The 16,827-nt window shown below is 46.8% G+C and overlaps 4 protein-coding genes across 4 annotated transcripts; 2 read left to right on the forward strand and 2 right to left on the reverse strand.

The window, feature by feature from the left end:
* Window positions 1-375: 375 nt before the first annotated feature.
* Window positions 376-2,265, forward strand: LOC117864442 (endonuclease 1). The gene is made up of 9 exons (XM_034748552.2): window positions 376-575; window positions 659-839; window positions 945-1,052; window positions 1,135-1,190; window positions 1,274-1,357; window positions 1,443-1,538; window positions 1,636-1,700; window positions 1,801-1,874; window positions 1,959-2,265. Exons 1-9 carry the CDS (start codon window positions 435-437, stop codon window positions 2,081-2,083), a joined length of 930 nt encoding a protein of 309 aa, XP_034604443.1. The 5' UTR covers window positions 376-434; the 3' UTR covers window positions 2,084-2,265.
* Window positions 2,266-2,850: 585 nt separating this feature from the next.
* On the forward strand, window positions 2,851-5,853 carry LOC117865946 (BTB/POZ domain-containing protein At5g03250). Its single transcript, XM_034750222.2, has 4 exons — window positions 2,851-3,070; window positions 3,500-3,569; window positions 3,790-5,025; window positions 5,089-5,853. Exons 1-4 carry the CDS (start codon window positions 2,892-2,894, stop codon window positions 5,653-5,655), a joined length of 2,052 nt encoding a protein of 683 aa, XP_034606113.1. The 5' UTR covers window positions 2,851-2,891; the 3' UTR covers window positions 5,656-5,853.
* A 171-nt stretch (window positions 5,854-6,024) lies between these two features.
* Window positions 6,025-12,666, reverse strand: LOC117865947 (MICOS complex subunit MIC60, mitochondrial). Its single transcript, XM_034750223.2, has 12 exons — window positions 12,412-12,666; window positions 12,266-12,329; window positions 10,682-11,359; window positions 9,778-9,864; window positions 9,447-9,602; window positions 9,113-9,190; window positions 8,597-8,689; window positions 8,382-8,501; window positions 7,654-7,731; window positions 7,328-7,507; window positions 6,820-6,921; window positions 6,025-6,542 (listed from the first exon to the last, which is right to left on the reverse strand). Exons 1-12 carry the CDS (start codon window positions 12,420-12,422, stop codon window positions 6,312-6,314), a joined length of 1,878 nt encoding a protein of 625 aa, XP_034606114.1. The 5' UTR covers window positions 12,423-12,666; the 3' UTR covers window positions 6,025-6,311.
* Window positions 12,667-13,379: 713 nt separating this feature from the next.
* Window positions 13,380-16,419, reverse strand: LOC117865949 (uncharacterized). The gene is made up of 7 exons (XM_034750226.2): window positions 16,087-16,419; window positions 15,365-15,612; window positions 15,071-15,232; window positions 14,828-14,984; window positions 14,604-14,746; window positions 14,442-14,477; window positions 13,380-14,333 (listed from the first exon to the last, which is right to left on the reverse strand). The coding sequence occupies exons 1-7, from the start codon at window positions 16,160-16,162 to the stop codon at window positions 13,581-13,583; spliced, it is 1,575 nt and encodes a 524-aa protein (XP_034606117.1). The 5' UTR covers window positions 16,163-16,419; the 3' UTR covers window positions 13,380-13,580.
* Between the last annotated feature and the right edge of the window lie 408 nt (window positions 16,420-16,827).

Consider the following 16,827-nt stretch of genomic DNA (forward strand, 5'->3'; position numbering starts at 1 on the left):
CCCGGCCCAGTACTCGTTTGCGTGGGCGTGCACGTTTTGCAAGGCCACACCCACTGAAATGGCAACGCTTGCAGCATCAGGCACCTGTCCTTGTTGCTTATCGCGGGATGCCAAGCCAAAGCAGTGGCAGCACCGCGGCAGCATTAGAGAGAGATGGAGAGATCAAGAAGAAGATGACGCAACCAGCCATGCCGAAACAGGAGTCACGGTCACCACCGGCCAGTCAGCAACTGGGGAACCAATGGAGCTAAGCAAAGCAACATAAGCATGGTGAGGAACGGCCTGAACTGAACTGAAGAAGAAGCACACGCGATGCTTGCACGCAAGTCCATCGCCTTACCTTCCACTTCCGCCGGCTATATTACTCGATCTCCGCATTAGATCATACATCTGAAGTTACTTCGAGTAACGCCATCGATCGAGTACATTCTACAATGGCCTCCGGCGGCAAGGGCCTGCTGGCTGGTTCGTTCCTTCGAGCGGCGGCGCTGGGTCTGGTGGTTCTGGCGTCGGCGGCGCCGGTGGCTCGGTCGTGGAGCAAGGAGGGGCACATGATGACATGCCAGATCGCGCAGGTAAATCAGGCCCGTTTCGTTCCCTCCCGTCCATTTCTCGCCAACGGCCAAGCGTCGTGACCGAGGCAGCCCGGGTTTTGCAGGGTCTGCTGGAGCCTGACGCGGCGCACGCCGTGAGGAACCTGCTGCCGGAGGACGTGGGCGGCGACCTGTCGGCGCTGTGCGTGTGGCCGGACCAGGTCAGGCACTGGTACAAGTACAGGTGGACCGGCCCGCTCCACTTCATCGACACCCCTGACAAGGCCTGCACCTTCGACTACTCGAGTAAGTTCTTCCAATTTCCAAGCAGTTCGCATGCAGTTGAAGGGCCGTCGTGTCGTGTCTCTCTGGTGATGAAATGCAATGCAATGGTGATGGATCGGTGAGCAGGGGACTGCCACGGCCCCGATGGCGCCAAGGACATGTGCGTCGCCGGCGCCATCGCCAACTTCACGTCCCAGCTCCTGCACTACAAGCACGGCAGCGCCGATCGCAAGTGTAAGCAGAGCAAGGTGCCGATCTCAACCAATGGTTCTGTATTTCTACGTGTTCTGATAACCATTTTCTGGTTGCAATGCAGACAACTTGACCGAAGCACTCCTGTTTCTGTCGCACTTCATGGGAGATGTTCATCAGGTAGTCTGGCCTGCTGCTTTTTCTTTCTTTCTTTCTTTCCTTCCTTCCATTCATCACGTGGCTAATTTCCTGTGTGGTTGCAGCCGATGCATGTGGGGTTCACGAGCGACCAAGGCGGTAACTCCATAGACCTGCGGTGGTTCAGGCACAAATCCAACCTCCATCACGTACGTAATGAGCAGCCCACGATCCTTGCTTGCACACGATTCCAACTTTGTGATGACTGGAGAAATTTTTCTGGGTCGTTTTCAGGTGTGGGACAGGGAGATCATACAGACTGCTCTCGCTGAGTTCTACGACAAGGACATGGGCACCTTCCGGAAGCAACTTGAGCACAACCTCACCAAGGTAAGTGGAGACGATCCAGTGTTAACTAAGGAACAACTCTTCGTTCCAAGCAAAGAAACACAACTATATCTCACATTTGCAAAACTCCGTTCTTCAGGGCACCTGGTCTGACGATGTATCATCGTGGGGAGACTGCGAGGACCTTTTGTCGTGCCCAACCAAGTTCGTGTTATCTGAAATCTCACTCTGGAAGTATAGAAACGAAACAGACCATTTTTTCACTACATGTGGATAACCATCGACGTGCTTCTTGATGCGACAGGTACGCGACGGAGAGCATAAACTTGGCGTGCAAGTGGGCCTACAGCGGCGTCCATGGAGGGGAGACCCTATCCAGTAAGTTTGGGCAAAAGATGACTGTGCATCTCGACGATCTGAATGCAAACAGCTGCTGATGAAACGGGGCTTTCACTCTCGCAGACGACTACTTCGATTCGAGGCTCCCGATCGTGTCGCGGCGGATCGCGCAGGGGGGAGTGCGGCTGGCCATGTTCCTCAACCGGATCTTCAGCCAGCACAACCGTGACGTTGCAGCGCCATCCTGACCAATTACAACCTGATGAAGCCACACGCCCACACTTGTAACCTGACATCGTCTCTGTTGCATCTATCCATGCTAATCCCGTAATTCGCGTGTTACATGACTCATGATGGAAGACTAGCTTGAGCATGTACTCCATGCGAACAACAAATTTTAACGACAAGTGTATCCATTGATACTTGTGCACGTCTATGGACAGTAACCTTGAGCAGGCTGCACTGCATTGTGTGTACAGACTACAAGACGAAAGAACGCATGTAGGAGTAGGCGCTAGCTGTTGGATCGGCCACTGATCACGGCGCCGATTACGGCGATTGCTAATCTAATCTAGGAACCAAGAGCCAGCGGCCAGCGCATTGAATTTTTCGGATCGATCTGCCGTGTTCCATCACCTTCCAATTCCGTTGGCACGAACAGGAACATCTAATCCACTACGCCCATCTCTATGCCATGCGACGCGAGACGTTTGGTCTCTCGACAAGGAAGTAACATAACAAGAGAGAAGCGCCACGCCATCTATCTCAGTCGACTACACGGTCACGTCCCGACTCCTGAGCTGCAGGCTGACGCGCGCGGTGCGTGACGATCGTCTCCCGCCCCGAGCGCCCGGGTCACGCGGCGGCAGCCGCCCAGCCGCGGTTCGCGGCCACCGATAGGCCAGGCGATCGCCGGTCGGCCGGCCAGCCGAGAGATCACCAGAGGCTAGGTACACCGTAGTACTCCTACAAACTTCTCACGAATTCTCGGGTGCCCGCGCAAGGCCGTGGCCGATCCATCCGCCGGCGACGGTGCAGATACTTACGGATCAGTGCATGCCGCTCGCCGTTCTTGCTGCCGATAATCTCGCCGCGGCGTCACCGTGTCCACTCAATTTGATCGATCGTCGCGTTTCCGGGAGGGGCGCGCGGGACGGCGGGTTGATGGCGGCGGCGATCAAGGTGATCGGATCCAAACCATCAGAATGTTTCCAATTCCAAGACCCTAATACCTGGTATTTTTCTGCCCTGTCGTCTCCCTTTCCTTATTTCTTCTGATGCGCTTGTGTTCCTGGTTCGAGATGGATGCACAGCTGAAAACAGATCGATCAGCTGAATTGTTCCCGTATTTTCTCGTCATATATGGACTTCGATCTTAATTACATCTGTAGGGCATGGACTACACCAATCTGATGAAATCTCATTGTTTAAGATTGAAGATCCTGATGAATTTATTCAAATAATTAACCCATCCAAGCTTCCACATTTTTGTCTTTTCTGGTCAGGTTCAAATGAGATCCTTACCTTTTAGAAAATCTGAGTGACGCCTCTGACAACATGGAATGGATGGACAGATGAACACTGCAGAAATCTTTAATACTTTCCCCTACACTTTGACACTAGAAATCCTGCTGTTGCTGATAACCACAATGGCCCTTTTGCAGGATTTGCAATACTGAGCTTGAAAGTGATGTGGTAGTTGAAGTAGGAGAGATATCCTTCCATCTCCACAAGGTACATGTACATTTCTCCCATCCCTCTCTTTTCTAGCACACTGTGCTAGTCATTTTTCAGTGTTATAAAAAATGCTTGCTCAAATATGGCCAAACCTTGCCACATTGTGCTCCATGGCCTGAATTGCAGATTTGCAGATGATATGTTATGCTACATTCAAATGTCAGACATTTTCTGCATACTGAAAACGTGTAAACACCGTTTTTTTCGTCTTGTTCAGTCTCGATTGATCAGCCGTAGCGGCACGCTGCAAAAGCTGATAAACGAGTCCACCGGCAATGACGAAGACGACAGGAAACCATGCACGGTCCGGCTGGACGACGTTCCCGGCGGCCCTGAAGCCTTCCAGCTGGCCGCCATGTTCTGCTACGACGTCAGGATGGAGCTGAACGCGGGGAACGTCGTGCCGGTGCGATGTGCAGCCGAGCACCTAGCCATGACCGAGGACTACGGCGAGGGGAACCTCGTGGAGCAGGCCGAGACCTTCCTCTCCCAAGTGCTGGGCACCTGGAACGACGCCGTGCGCGCGCTGCACGCGTGCGACGCCGTGCTCCCTGACGCCGAGGACCTCCTCATCGTGCCACGGTGCATCGACTCGCTGGCGAGCAAGGCCTGCGCCGACCCGACGCTCTATGGGTGGCCCATGCTGGAGTACTACACGGCGAAGAGCCTCGAGGAGACGGTGATCTGGAACGGCACCAGCGCCACCGCGAAGCCGCGGTCGCTGGGCGTGGACTGGTGGTACAAGCAGGCGTCGTCGTTCAGGCTGCCGGTGTACAAGAGGCTCATTGCGGCGGTGCAGTCCAAGGGCATGAGCCCCGAGAACGTCGCCGGCTCACTGGTGCACTACGCGAGGCGCCACCTCTCCGGGCTCAAGCGGCATGGGGATAACAGCGACGGCAGCAGCCGCGGCGGTGCGTCGGGGACGACGGCCGTGCTCTCCGACGGTGACCAGAGGACCATCCTCGAGGAGGTCGTCGCACTGCTCCCGACCGAGAAGGGTGTCACCCCGACGCGGTTCCTGCTTGGTTTGCTCCGCACCGCCACAGTCCTGCACGCCAGCGGGGCATGCCGGGACGCGCTGGAGAGGAGGGCCGGCAACCAGCTGGAGGAGGCCGCGTTGGAGGACCTGCTGATACCCAACACCGGCTACTCTGCGGAGACGCTCTACGATGTGGACAGCTTGCAGCGGATGCTGGAGCAGTTCATGATGACGAGCACGTCCGCGTTCGCCGCGTCGCCGGAGATCACGGACGAGGGGCAGCTGGTCGACGCCCCCTCGGCCGAGCTCATGCCGGTCAGCACGGTGGCCAAGCTCATCGACGGGTACCTCGCGGAGGTCGGCACTGACACCAACCTCAAGCTCTCCAAGTTCCAGACCATCGCCGCGCTCGTCCCGGACTACGCCCGGGCAATCGACGACGGCCTCTACCGCGCCATTGACATCTATCTCAAGGTAAAACCAGCAGTTCATCATCACTGTTCTTGACCCACACCTGAGTTCGTGGCGCGCATGCAGGCGCACCCGTGGCTGACGGACTCGGAGCGGGAGCAGCTGTGCCGGCTGATGAACTGCCAGAAGCTGTCGCTGGAGGCGTGCACGCACGCGGCGCAGAACGAGCGGCTGCCGCTGCGCGTCGTGGTGCAGGTGCTCTTCTTCGAGCAGCTGCGGCTGCGCACGACGGTGTCCGGGTGGTTCTTCGTGTCAGACAACGCCGACCAGGGCTCCAGCTCCGACACCTGCGTGCTGCCGCGGAGGGCCGACGACGATCTGGACTTCGCGGCAGGGTCGGAGGAGACGACGGACGAGGGCGGCTCGGCGGCGACCCGGCCCGGAGAGCTGTCGCCGGCGATGAGCGTGGTCGAGATCCGGCAGAGGGTGTCGGAGCTGGAGGAGGAGTGCTCGAGCATGCGGCAGGAGATCCACAAGCTCGAGAAGCCCAAGAGCGCGCTGAGCCGGCTGTTCCGGAAGCTCGGACTCGGCAGGAGTTCGCCGTCGCGGGAGCGGGACCGGCAGCAGCACCAGGAGCCGCTGCCGCTTCCGGGAGCCGGCGACAAGAGGCGCAAGTCCTTCGGCGGGTGTTAACATGGGAATCGGGAACGTTTAGACGTGAGTTAATTTGTTCGTGGTTTTCTTCGGTGATGTAGTGGTTCCGTTTGATGATTGATCTTGAGATGTAGGTCGAAAGCGCGTTTGATTCATTCTTTACAATTTCTTTTGCTGGAACATTAGTGTCTTTTGGAATGTAACTTTCTTTTCGTGCAACGCTTGTAACATTCTTAAGATTTTCCCCCAACGGCTTCACCGTGTTCCTACCCCAAATCTAACCTCACTTAACAGCGAAGAATCATTTAGTACTGGTAAATCGGCCACTACACGACTAGATGCGTACATGACTAACATCAAAGAATCATTAGATTGACCATTAGACTAGACCGCTTGTAAACGGTTACATGACTAACAGCAAAAATTCATTTGGCATAGATAGCCTAACCAAAAAAGTTGATATCACTATAGCCGACGAAGATTAAATTCGGCAATTATATCCAAAAGGTCAGAACAGGAAGTAGCTACAGGGCAAAACTTATTAGCTCTGTTTACAGCAGGAAAGCTAAGCAGGGCCCGCTTGAGACCGAGTGGCTCCCTTTGCAGCATGGTCTGGGAAAAATGTGGTTCTTGCTCAGAGTACTGAAACCAGCAATATCCCGTTAAACAAAAGGAAGGAAAAACGAAGGTCAAAATCATGAGAATGTGGTCGAAGAAGCACAAGCATGAAGGAGAGCAAGTGTCTGCTCGGCGATTGCGCGTTTCCTCGCTTGCTTTACCCACTCGGTAGCTATTTCCGCTGCTTCACTTCCCTGTAACCCTCCTTCCAAGGCATCAGCTGCTGTACTTAAGTCTCCGTCCACAATCAACCTTTCCACTCTGCTTATAAGGGACTCAATGCCATCTCCAGAACTATCCTCTTTAATCTGAAAACCAATGGAATAATTTGAAACTCAACTAGAAATACAAAGGATAACACACCACCAAAGGTACTAATTATGACTACAAGAGGCTCACTAAGGGCAAGCACAAATGGTGAAGCAACACAGTTGAAATGAAATATCCTATTGATTTCAGTAATATCAGATTATTAGATGGTTCTAGACCACAAGGTTCTGAATCGGCAATAGCAGACAAAAAAATAATATATAAGTGCCCGATTACTTAACAACTACTAAGACAAATAATTGCACTAGCATTCACCTTGATGGAAGAGGCAACACGAGCAAGAGCATGTGTCAGGATTCCACCACCACCTTCTGGTATAAGGCTGAAATGCCTGATAGTTTCCTTCAAGGAGTTAAACTGCACACAAAAAAGTATGGTCATTTAGGCATTTAGCATGGGTAGCCAAAGTGCCAAACTGATGTTTCTCAACAAGAAACACAGAAATTTGTGTTCAGAATTTTTAGGTTTTGGTTGAAGTTTAAGAATTAGCCAGGGTACACAAAACAAGAATCCAGCCTGTTTTACCAGCCAGATCGTGGAGGTTTTCAGAACCCTTTTCATAACAATAGCTTGACAGATGGTAATAAGAACTGTTATACGTTCTATTCAAAAACTGCAAGTATTCAAAATTCCATAATCCATTCCGGACAATAAGACATGCAGATACCTTACACAAAAAATAGCTTGATTAAACAGTAGCGCATTACATATTCAATAAGGGTATGAACAAATGCATTCATTCATTGCATCACTACAAGCATACCTTTTGTTTCAACTCCATCCGGGTATCTGATCCGTAATCTAAAACATCTTCCGGAAGCGACGAAAGAGCCAATTCTAACAGTGAATCTTTGTCAATACCTTCAACAGATTTATGCAATAGTTCCACTTCTGATCGGATTGGTGATCCACTGGATAAAGCGTGTTCCAAGGCAAGAGTACCCTGCAAGATAATAATGAAAGAGGCAATTCCCTATATGTCATCATGAAATCTGAAAGAGGAAAAGATGGAAATTGTGCTTCCAATAGTTCCTAAAGAAAAGGTTAGAACTTGGAGGCAAGCACATAAGGGGCTTCAAGGAAACTTACTAAGGCAAGCTTATGAACTGAATGACTCTGTCTAGCTTCTTCAGATCGTGCATAAAATGCCATGCATAGCGCATCAATCTGAAATGGAAGAACAAAACAAGGTCAGAATTTCCAAGTGCAAGCAAGCTAAAATTAAGGTTGTTTTCTAGCAATAAATGATATATACTGGCACAACAAGCATAGATAAAAAAACTGCTGCCTGGAACAATCATGCTCCGGATATAACATTGGGAAGGCAAGTGATGGACTAAAAACAAAATGTTAGAAAGCTATACTGTCAAGGGTCTGTGTTGATTATCTAGAACATATGTTATGACATCTAGAAAAGGAGTCCTACAGAGGAACAAAAAAAAGTTTGTACACATCCAGTCATATGCTAATAGGAATCACTAGCAGAAGAATTGAGAAATGGAACAATCAAAAGGAACATTGACTAATAGGAGAGCACCATGGTCAGAAACTGCCACATACTCTGAACCTATGCAATCCAATCTAAAGTAGTACACAATGTCCTAAATCAGGGCTATAACAAACACATGTAATAAAAATCAAAAGCTTTTAAGTAAGCCAGGCCTCTGATTTGCGTACCAAAGGTGCAAAGCTAAATTTGAGAGGCACTACAATGCCACTGAGCCAAACATGCCTTTTAAGCTGGGTAGCATCAAGTAAACTTCAAATGGCTATTTATGACACTGCGGACCCTAAAGATAATTGCATAAAGTTCTTACATTGAGGTTTGCTTCAGCAATCTGTTCAATCTGGGTTGCTTTCTCTTTTGCAACAGCTGCAGCCATTTCAGCTTTTGCCAACTCTTGAGCCTTTTCAATTTGTTGCCTTGTTTCTTCTTCCTGTTAAATCAGCAATACTAAGGTCAATTCCTTAATGAAAATGAATTATCATAAATAGAGTAAAGAATTTATAGTAGACATCAAATCTAACACACCTTCCTCTGCAGCTCATCCCGCAATTTTTGTTCAGCTTTCTCTTGAAGTTCCCTTATTGCAGCAGCATTCTTCAGTTTCTCTTTCTTTAACTCCTGATAAGAGCAAGATAATTGATAAACATGATAAAGATAAATATTTCATCTGAAATTCAATGCAAACAAGAGGCACTAAATAGCATTATAGCCTTAAGGAATAAAGTGAAGAACACCATGCATATCACACTAAGGATATTTTACAGTTTTGCTTTAGTGGCATTTTCAAACAGAACTGGAAAAGGATAAAATTAAGTTGTTACTCCTCTTCCCTCAAATGGTATCTAGCATTTATAAAACTTTAAAATGTACATGTAAAGTATCAAGACTTGCTAATAAATCTCACAAAATTATTATTTTCATTAATTTTAGTATTATACTATGACAGTGAAAACCTCACTTGAAGGCAATGAAAAGCAGTAAATGTCTACATGTTGGAATCTAAAAAAAAACTAACATGGACCAATCATGTCTGCTTCATACCTTATCCAGAATTGCTGCCTCTTCTGCATACATTAGTTCCCTGGCCCTGGTGTCTTTCAGCTCCTTTTCATATTTCTCCTGAGAAAATTCAAAGTAAAACACATAAAATTAGTACTATCAAATGTGTCATTATAGAAACTGAAAAAGCTATTCAGTCTTAGGCTCATAGCCATGTTTGCGAATTGCTTAAAATCCATGACAATTAACAGTAAAGAAACGAGGAAAATAGTATAAACCCCAACCACAAAGGTAAACTATAATGCTGAACCTTAGATCTTTAGCAAATAAAGACCATAAGGAAGCAAAAAACAGTAAATATAAATGAATAGCACACCTTCAACTTTCTTTTCTCTTCTGAATACATGTAAGCATCTGCATCTGCCTGCTTCTTTTCAGCAGCGTGAATAGCTTCTATGATATCAAGTACCACTTTACCATCGTCAGAAGGTTTTTTGGGAAGAGCTTCATCCCTACTAGTTTCCTTAGCAGTCTGTTTTTTCTCAGAAAAAAAAGAAAAGGAAAAAGGATAATCAGACAAATAACATGGAAAGGATAGAAGAGATATCATTCAAGTGTTGTCAAGTTATTTCCAGCCACTTCTTTGTCTGTAGGTAGTCTTTCGTTAAGATTGTTGCAGTCTAAAAAGATAACAACTTTGAACTTACTGCATCTTTTGAAACATCAGGCTCATCTTGCAGCAAATATGTCTCCGCAAGAGATTTCTGTTCAGCCACATCAGCTCCTGAGAGATCCTATGAACAAGGATTGATTTTCAATAATCAGAAACAGCATCATCAACCATTGCAGAAGCAAGAAGTACAGAATAGTTTCTCAACACTTGTGCTACATGGAAACTATGATGGTGTCTGCAGAAGTAATGACAACAAAACAAAATAGATTATGACAATGTAAGGAAAGCTAAACAGTGTGGGATCTTCCCTGACAAAAACAAACAGCTCCAGTAGTTCCCAAATTTACAGCCCTGTATGTAAAGTAATTTGCCCAATGTTTCCAAATTAGTCCAACTTGTACCTCTTCGGCATAAACTTGATGTCTTAGAGAGGTGAATTTCTGTGGGTTGGTAGTAATGGAATGGTTTCATTATCTAAGATAAAGAACACTTCCCAGTTGGTTAATAGCGGGATACTTCTTCACGAATCTCTGCTACTTGAATATTGAACAGTGCAACCACGAATAGGAATGAAACAGCAATAGCATCTAAACAAATTCACTATGAAAAGTTGTTCAAGAGTGCCAGAAATCTGATTAAGTTGAATAGGTCAGAAACAAATACATGTGCAACAACAAACTGTGGGACCTGCACTTATGTGGGGCATACCAAAACTGGTTTATGTAAGCCAAATTGCAAGAGGTTTCACTTGCAGTTTTTAGGAATTTCGTAATATAAATAGGACCTAAATGATGTAGCTGGGTCTAGAATTCAGATATTACAGTCCCTGTTACACTCCTAGAATCTGTTCGAGTGCCAATTTGGAGCTATCATCTATCAATAAACATGCAAATGTTATGTTAAGAAAAGGCAAGCAATGAGCACAAAGGAATATATACCTTTGGTGCATGTACATCCGTGGGGGGGTCATTGTAAGGACTGACTGTTGTCGGGCTTGACTGTACTGGAGTAACTGTGCTGGCTGTCTGATCAGTTTTCTGTTCATGAGGAACTTCACCTGTTTCCTTATCATCAACAACAACTGGATTTATCTCAACAGCCGGAGAATCTTGAGATGGCAATTCAGTGTGAGATCCGTGCTCATCTGGAACTGGATGTGTCTCTTGGCGTAGGGTTTCTGATTTCTTTTCTTCTTCAGGAACAAGCTGATCCCTATCAATTGGAATCTCTGGTGCACCCGCCTCTTCATTTGCAAGGTCCTTTGGAGTATGAGCCTCTTTATCGCTAGCTTGAAAAACCTCAGTGTTTGGTTCTGACATGATCTGTGTCTGGTCAACCTTTTGTTCAGAAGGAACCTTAAGATCTTCATACACCTTTGCGACATCTGGATTCTTGAAGCTGAATGGTAATTTCTTGTCCTTAAGTTGGAAATCTATATAACCAAGTTGATGTGCGCCCACAGCTGCAGCACCAATCACAATCGTTCCAAGCACAAGCTTTGAAACATTGCTTCCTGACTGAGAAGACTCTTCTTGAGAACCTGGGACAGTGTTCTGCGTCGAATTCTTTTGAGATGCCTTTGTCGAGTTGCTTCTGGATCTAAGGAATGTTGGACTCTGGCCAGATAAATAATAAGGTCATTCGTCACTTCCACTGAACATAGACTAAATAGTAGTAGTTTATGAAAGCATTAGGAAAAAAAACTACAATAGGATATAGTTGGTACCCTAAATGGAAAATTAAACAAATTGCTGGCCCTAGCAAACTAAGATAAAAGAAAAATACTATTAGGATTAACAAACAACATGTTCATATTTGACATGACTCCAGTATATGTGGGATAGTATTCCATTGTACCACATAAGCTCAAGTATCCCACTTAAAATATCTCCATCCAAAGCTTACTTGAACTAGAACCAACAATATCACAACAATCAGACACAAAGAACAGATGCGGCCTATCATAGCAAAATAGATTTTTATCGATTAATAAGAATATAAAAGTTTCAATAATCTGTGCAGACGAAGTCTCTTGAATAATCACAAGCATACATCCTTTATTAGACACAGAATCATAAATACCTTATAGCAATATGGACAGTCTAAACTAAACATAACATGTGATTGTTATCACAACCGTATCCAACAAGTAGACATTATTCCTCAGACAGGCGAACAAGGAATCCTAAAAACTCCTAAGGCAGGTGAATAAGGACATTAGCGCGCGCGCCAGAGCATTGTGCTCCAAATAATCCTTGCATGTGATAAATAATCCTTGCTTAGTTAACTCAATCTCAAGAGGCAGAAACTCTAGCATTACCAACCATACACAATTAGCAGCCTCAGCAGCATTTCCAAACTAATCAAGCCAGCAGAAATCTACTTAACCAATTCAACACTTCAAAAAAATGCCCTGCCTAAGCTCCAACAGTCCAACGAACAACCGAATTTCTAACACGGCAGACAACTCTGAGAACAAACACCCTGATCAAGTGACAACAAACGGGAACAGAACCGCGTACCTCGCCGGAGATCGGCCTGGGGATCCTCCCGAGAGACCGCAGCGAGCGCAGATCCCGCACGCACCTGTGACAGCGGATATAATCAAGCATTAGGCGTCGAAACCCTAATTTGGGGATGGGGTGAGCACCAGAGTCAGTGCCCGTACCGGCGCAGCATGGTGGTGGGATATCAGCGGAACCACCACCCCCCTTGTTATCGCCGCTGGGGTGAGGATGAGGAGGTGGAGGGGGTGAGGGTCGGTCGAGCGATGCGGCTCCGATCCCTCTGCACGGTCACCGCCCCGAGCCGCGCAGCGGCGGCGGCGACGGCGGCGGCAAGGGAGAGGCGGCGGCGGGTGGGGAGGCGAAGGCGCAGAGCGGCGCGTCGCCGGGCGGCTTCCCGAATGAAGGAACGCTTGGAGAGAAAGTTGGGGGGTTGTTCAGGTTAAACAGGGGAGGCGTAAAATCGCAAGACTTATTAGTTTATTTTCTTTTTTTTCACTCGCCGCAAGTGACTTTTGAAAGGAAAATATAAATACACGAAGATTCATAAGCTTGGTAACAACTTTCGATTTTTTCCCTTCTTGTCCGTTCACTCTTCTCTTTTTATATAAGAAAAAAATAAACTTCACAATCTACCTCTCGCTCCGTTTAAAATAGTAGATCGTTTTAATTTTTCTAAATCTATAGATATTATTATGCATATAAACATATACTATATATATCTATGCATTAGTGGTGAAAACTACGCACCTAGACAAAGTAGTTCACATCGATCCTATTCACATTTTCGGAAAAAAGAAAACACGTTCTGAATTCCTCACGGTACCGGCGGGCGGCGGCAATATTGCGAGCCCACGATCAGGCCTCGAAGGAGCAGAGCGCCATCCCGCTGAGACCCCCCATCTCGGCCTCGTTGGTGATGTATGGCAGATGGCACCGTGCATGCCAAGTTGCCAACACCCCACACAATTTCAGCTTGCATCCACATATGCAGCCTATTCAGAAAACTCATTTCAGCAATTCTGCTTCCCGCAACTGGAGTCTACCAAACGCTATGGGTCCCCTCGTCCAGGATATGTACGGCAGCTAACGAAAGCCCAACGCAATGCAAGCAACCGAAGCACAGCCTATCTGAATCTTTAATCTTCCTGTTACCCTCTCCTCGCATCTTTACTCTCCTCGCATTACATGTACAAGTACAACAACATGACGAAATGACCAACCACAGACAGACAGTATACTCTACAGCAGTCAGATCCTGCCTACCAAGTCAACGCTAAATCGGGGGGAAAAAACCTGTCAAAAGTTTAACAGGGCTAAGCTACCAAAAATGTCACTGAGATTGGGGGTGGAAGTATTGCATTCCAGGGGGCGGCGGCTGCTGCATCGGCCTGAAGGGCGGCACGCCAGGCTGCTGAAGGGCGAACTGCATCTGAGGGGCTAGGTTCATCGGCATCTGCTGCTGAAGCATGGGTTGAGGCTGTGTCTGCGGCATGACAGCCATTTGCGGCTGGGGTGCTGAAGGTGATGGCCTTCCTAAGTTCATCATCTGCGGCGGTGGTGGAGGCGGGGGCGGGGTCATGGTGCTCATGTTGTAAGGCATGCCCATCATTACACCTCCAGGCTGCTGGACAAACTGCTGGGGAGGGGCCTGGTAGATGTTGTACTGGGGCTGGGGAGCAGGGGCTTGGCTTTGCATAGGTGCTTGCTGTACTAGCATTGCCTGGGGCTGCTGCTGAGCTGTTGTGGCAACCACTTGAGGCATTGGAACGAAAGCAGCAGCATTGGCTGCACTTGGGACCTGCAAGGGTTGGTCAGTTTTTTGCCTCTTATCTGAGCGCGTTTCAGATGAATTCTTCGCTTCTTCAGCAGCAAACTTAGAAAGTGCAGACTGCAGTATCTGCTGAGAGTTTGATGATGCTGCAATCTTGTCCGCAAGGATAGCAGCAGCTGTCTTCTGCTGCTCCTTTACTTGCCCATTGGGAAGCGCCTTTCCTGGCTCTGCTGACTTGGGAAGCGGAATGGTTGGCTCATTCTTGAGTCTCCGTTGCATGTTAGAGGCTTCATGTACCATTGCTTCAGCCAGCTGTTGATTGGAAAGTTAAAGACATAAGAATGGCAAACGTTTACATCTCGCAGAACATTACAAGCCTGTTATGACATTTCCATGGTTTGTGGGGGTGGGGAACATTACCTGTAACTGAGTACGAACTTTCTCCAATTCAGATTCCTGATTAACATAAACAAGTAAGATTTCATAGCTCTGTAGCCAAAATATAAGTAATGACAACAAGCAAATACAAATTCAACAAAAAAACTAAATGCCATAACTACTTAGGGATCATGTTGTTCTGACCTGTTCCTGCAATGCCTCCTTCAATTCAGACACAACAGCTGCTCTATTTGCTTCAACTACTTTTAGCTTTTCAATGCATTTTTTCATGTTAGCCTCCTCGTCCTTTAATTCTGCACAAAGAACCTCACGACGAGGATCTTCAGCTGCATACAGAGAACATTTTAAGAATGTCTACTAAGGTAGCACAAATGCAGGGCTCGACTCAGGTTGGCAACAAGTAATACCTTTGCTACAGGCACTGTCAACATCCTTCTCCAGCTTTCCAACATGACGCATAGAAGTCTTGCATTTTTCCAGGTCAGCATCTTCATCTGCTTGTTCACTGTGAACAGTATGCAATGCAGATACAATTTTCTCTGCGGTTCCTCCCACACCTAGTCTCTGATCAAAGACATGATGAAACTTTAGAGAATTTCATAGCAACATACAATTGTTAAAACAAAGTCTAGTAGGAGCAGAAGTCTTACAAGTTTTACAGAGCGCGAATCTCTTTTGACAATTTTTATGCCCGAACCATGAGAGCGCTTTTTTGTCATATCTAAAACAGGAAGGGGAGCAGCTCCAAGCATCACATCCTTGATGCCCCCAGCGCGTGAACCAAAAACTCTCCTTTCTTGCCATATGTCAACCTAGGACATGCATTGGTACGTTACTAGTAAGTTTTGTAGCAACACGACAATATTAACAGGGTACACGTGTATTTTCAAAATAGATATGCAACGCTAATTGTCCAGCTCATAGCATTGATATATGATACTCACCAGCCTAGATGCCACCTTCTTCCCACGATCATCACCATTCTCAGTTACATCTTTAAGCGCCCCAGGGAGAACCTTCCAAAATTCTTCTACAAACTCTGTCCCATTGCGTTTGCTGTTCTGTAAGATGTCATTAGCAAGATACAGGAAAGGGACTTTCTGCTCCTTGCTAGAGCTGTGGAACTGCTTGTCCCAAGTCTGGACAATTTGCTCTGCATTCTTTCTATGATAAATGCACCAATGCGACAGCGCTAGCGGCCACAAAGAGCAAAAGTCAAGGCAAACAACCAGATAACAAGAATACATGTTATGACAAAAATTCAATCTATTTAGACCACCTACATAGGTTAAAAGATTTGAAGTCAGACTGTTTCAGTAGGCATTCTATAAAAAGAACCGAACAGAGAGTCCCCAGCAAGTCAAGAATCTATCTGAAAATAGTGTAGACGGGCACAGAAGAATTTGCATTTCTAGGCGCCTAAAAATTGCTATCTTGCGCAGTACCTCCCGATCCCCTAATCAAAGAGACATCCCTTTGAACGAAGCTGACAGCAATTCGACGGACACAAGATTACACGCAAAAAGAAGACATGTCTCTATAGTCTAATCTCACAGAAAAGCGAGACTAAGCGCAGAAATTGCAACTTCACACTAAACTTCCCGGAAGCACCACAAAACGACCCAAAATCCAAAGATTTGACCAGAGAAAAGCAGAGCAAGGATACTCTCGATGCATTGCTGCGTATTGTTGAGCTTGGCGAGCTTGTCAGCGAGTATCTCCTCGCTGAACGCGCTGTTCATGGCCGCGCCCGAACAGCACGCAGAGCTCAAATCGCCGATGCGTCGCGCAAATCTTGTGGACGGGGAGGAAGCAGGACCGATGGACCCTAAGCGGAAACGGTGCTAGGAGACCACGGCGGCGGTGGCGGAGGCATCGGCCGCCGAAATCTCGATGTGTAGATGGATCGGGGAGGCTAGGGTTTGGGGAGGTAAGAACTAAGAAGAGGAGTGTAAGCGCGATTCAGATCGGCTCAGGCGTTTTCCTTGCGTGTTTCTTTGTTTTTTCTTTGGATGCTTTAAAAAAAGGAACATTACCTTATTATCATTCTAGCCATCAAATTATATAAGTTTTAAATTTAAACTAAGAATGGTATTTGAAAAAGATAAAATATATTAACAACAGGGTGTTGTATGAAAATCCAACTATTCAAATAAATGATGACCTTCAAATACACAAATTTATAGGATTTAGGTTAAACAAGTCATATCTTACTTTTAAAGATATTAGATTACTAGCTTCCATATTTTCTTCTTTATTCCAGTATTATTATTCGTCTCTATTGTAACTTTCACTTCATACAACACTTTTAATCGTATAGGCGATCAACAAGACTTGATGCTTAGCCAAACTTGTATTCTCCGGCCTCTTTATTTCTTATGTTTGACTCTAGTTTCTTGGACTACAA

Source organism: Setaria viridis, chromosome 7 (assembly GCF_005286985.2).
Source record: "Setaria viridis chromosome 7, Setaria_viridis_v4.0, whole genome shotgun sequence".
Classification (NCBI taxonomy): Eukaryota; Viridiplantae; Streptophyta; class Magnoliopsida; order Poales; family Poaceae; genus Setaria; species Setaria viridis.

What these genes read in the sequence shown, in the direction of transcription:
- LOC117864442 (XM_034748552.2), top strand. Translation starts at nt 435, where the DNA reads ATGGCCTCCGGCGGCAAGGGCCTGCTGGCTGGTTCGTTCCTTCGAGCG. An exon ending in TTGAGCACAACCTCACCAAG is followed by an intron (nt 1,539 to 1,635) that starts GTAAGTGGAGAC and finishes TCCGTTCTTCAG; the next exon opens with GGCACCTGGTCTGACGATGT. An exon ending in TGGAGGGGAGACCCTATCCA is followed by an intron (nt 1,875 to 1,958) that starts GTAAGTTTGGGC and finishes TCACTCTCGCAG; the next exon opens with ACGACTACTTCGATTCGAGG.
- LOC117865947 (XM_034750223.2), bottom strand. An exon ending in CTGATGTTTCAAAAGATGCA is followed by an intron (nt 9,603 to 9,777) that starts GTAAGTTCAAAG and finishes GAGAAAAAACAG; the next exon opens with ACTGCTAAGGAAACTAGTAG. An exon ending in AAGAGAAAAGAAAGTTGAAG is followed by an intron (nt 9,191 to 9,446) that starts GTGTGCTATTCA and finishes GAATTTTCTCAG; the next exon opens with GAGAAATATGAAAAGGAGCT.
- LOC117865946 (XM_034750222.2), top strand. Translation starts at nt 2,892, where the DNA reads ATGCCGCTCGCCGTTCTTGCTGCCGATAATCTCGCCGCGGCGTCACCG. An exon ending in TTCCAAGACCCTAATACCTG is followed by an intron (nt 3,071 to 3,499) that starts GTATTTTTCTGC and finishes GCCCTTTTGCAG; the next exon opens with GATTTGCAATACTGAGCTTG. An exon ending in TATCCTTCCATCTCCACAAG is followed by an intron (nt 3,570 to 3,789) that starts GTACATGTACAT and finishes CGTCTTGTTCAG; the next exon opens with TCTCGATTGATCAGCCGTAG.
- LOC117865949 (XM_034750226.2), bottom strand. Translation starts at nt 16,162, where the DNA reads ATGAACAGCGCGTTCAGCGAGGAGATACTCGCTGACAAGCTCGCCAAG. An exon ending in ATTCGCGCTCTGTAAAACTT is followed by an intron (nt 14,985 to 15,070) that starts GTAAGACTTCTG and finishes GTCTTTGATCAG; the next exon opens with AGACTAGGTGTGGGAGGAAC. An exon ending in AGGAGGCATTGCAGGAACAG is followed by an intron (nt 14,478 to 14,603) that starts GTCAGAACAACA and finishes TATGTTAATCAG; the next exon opens with GAATCTGAATTGGAGAAAGT.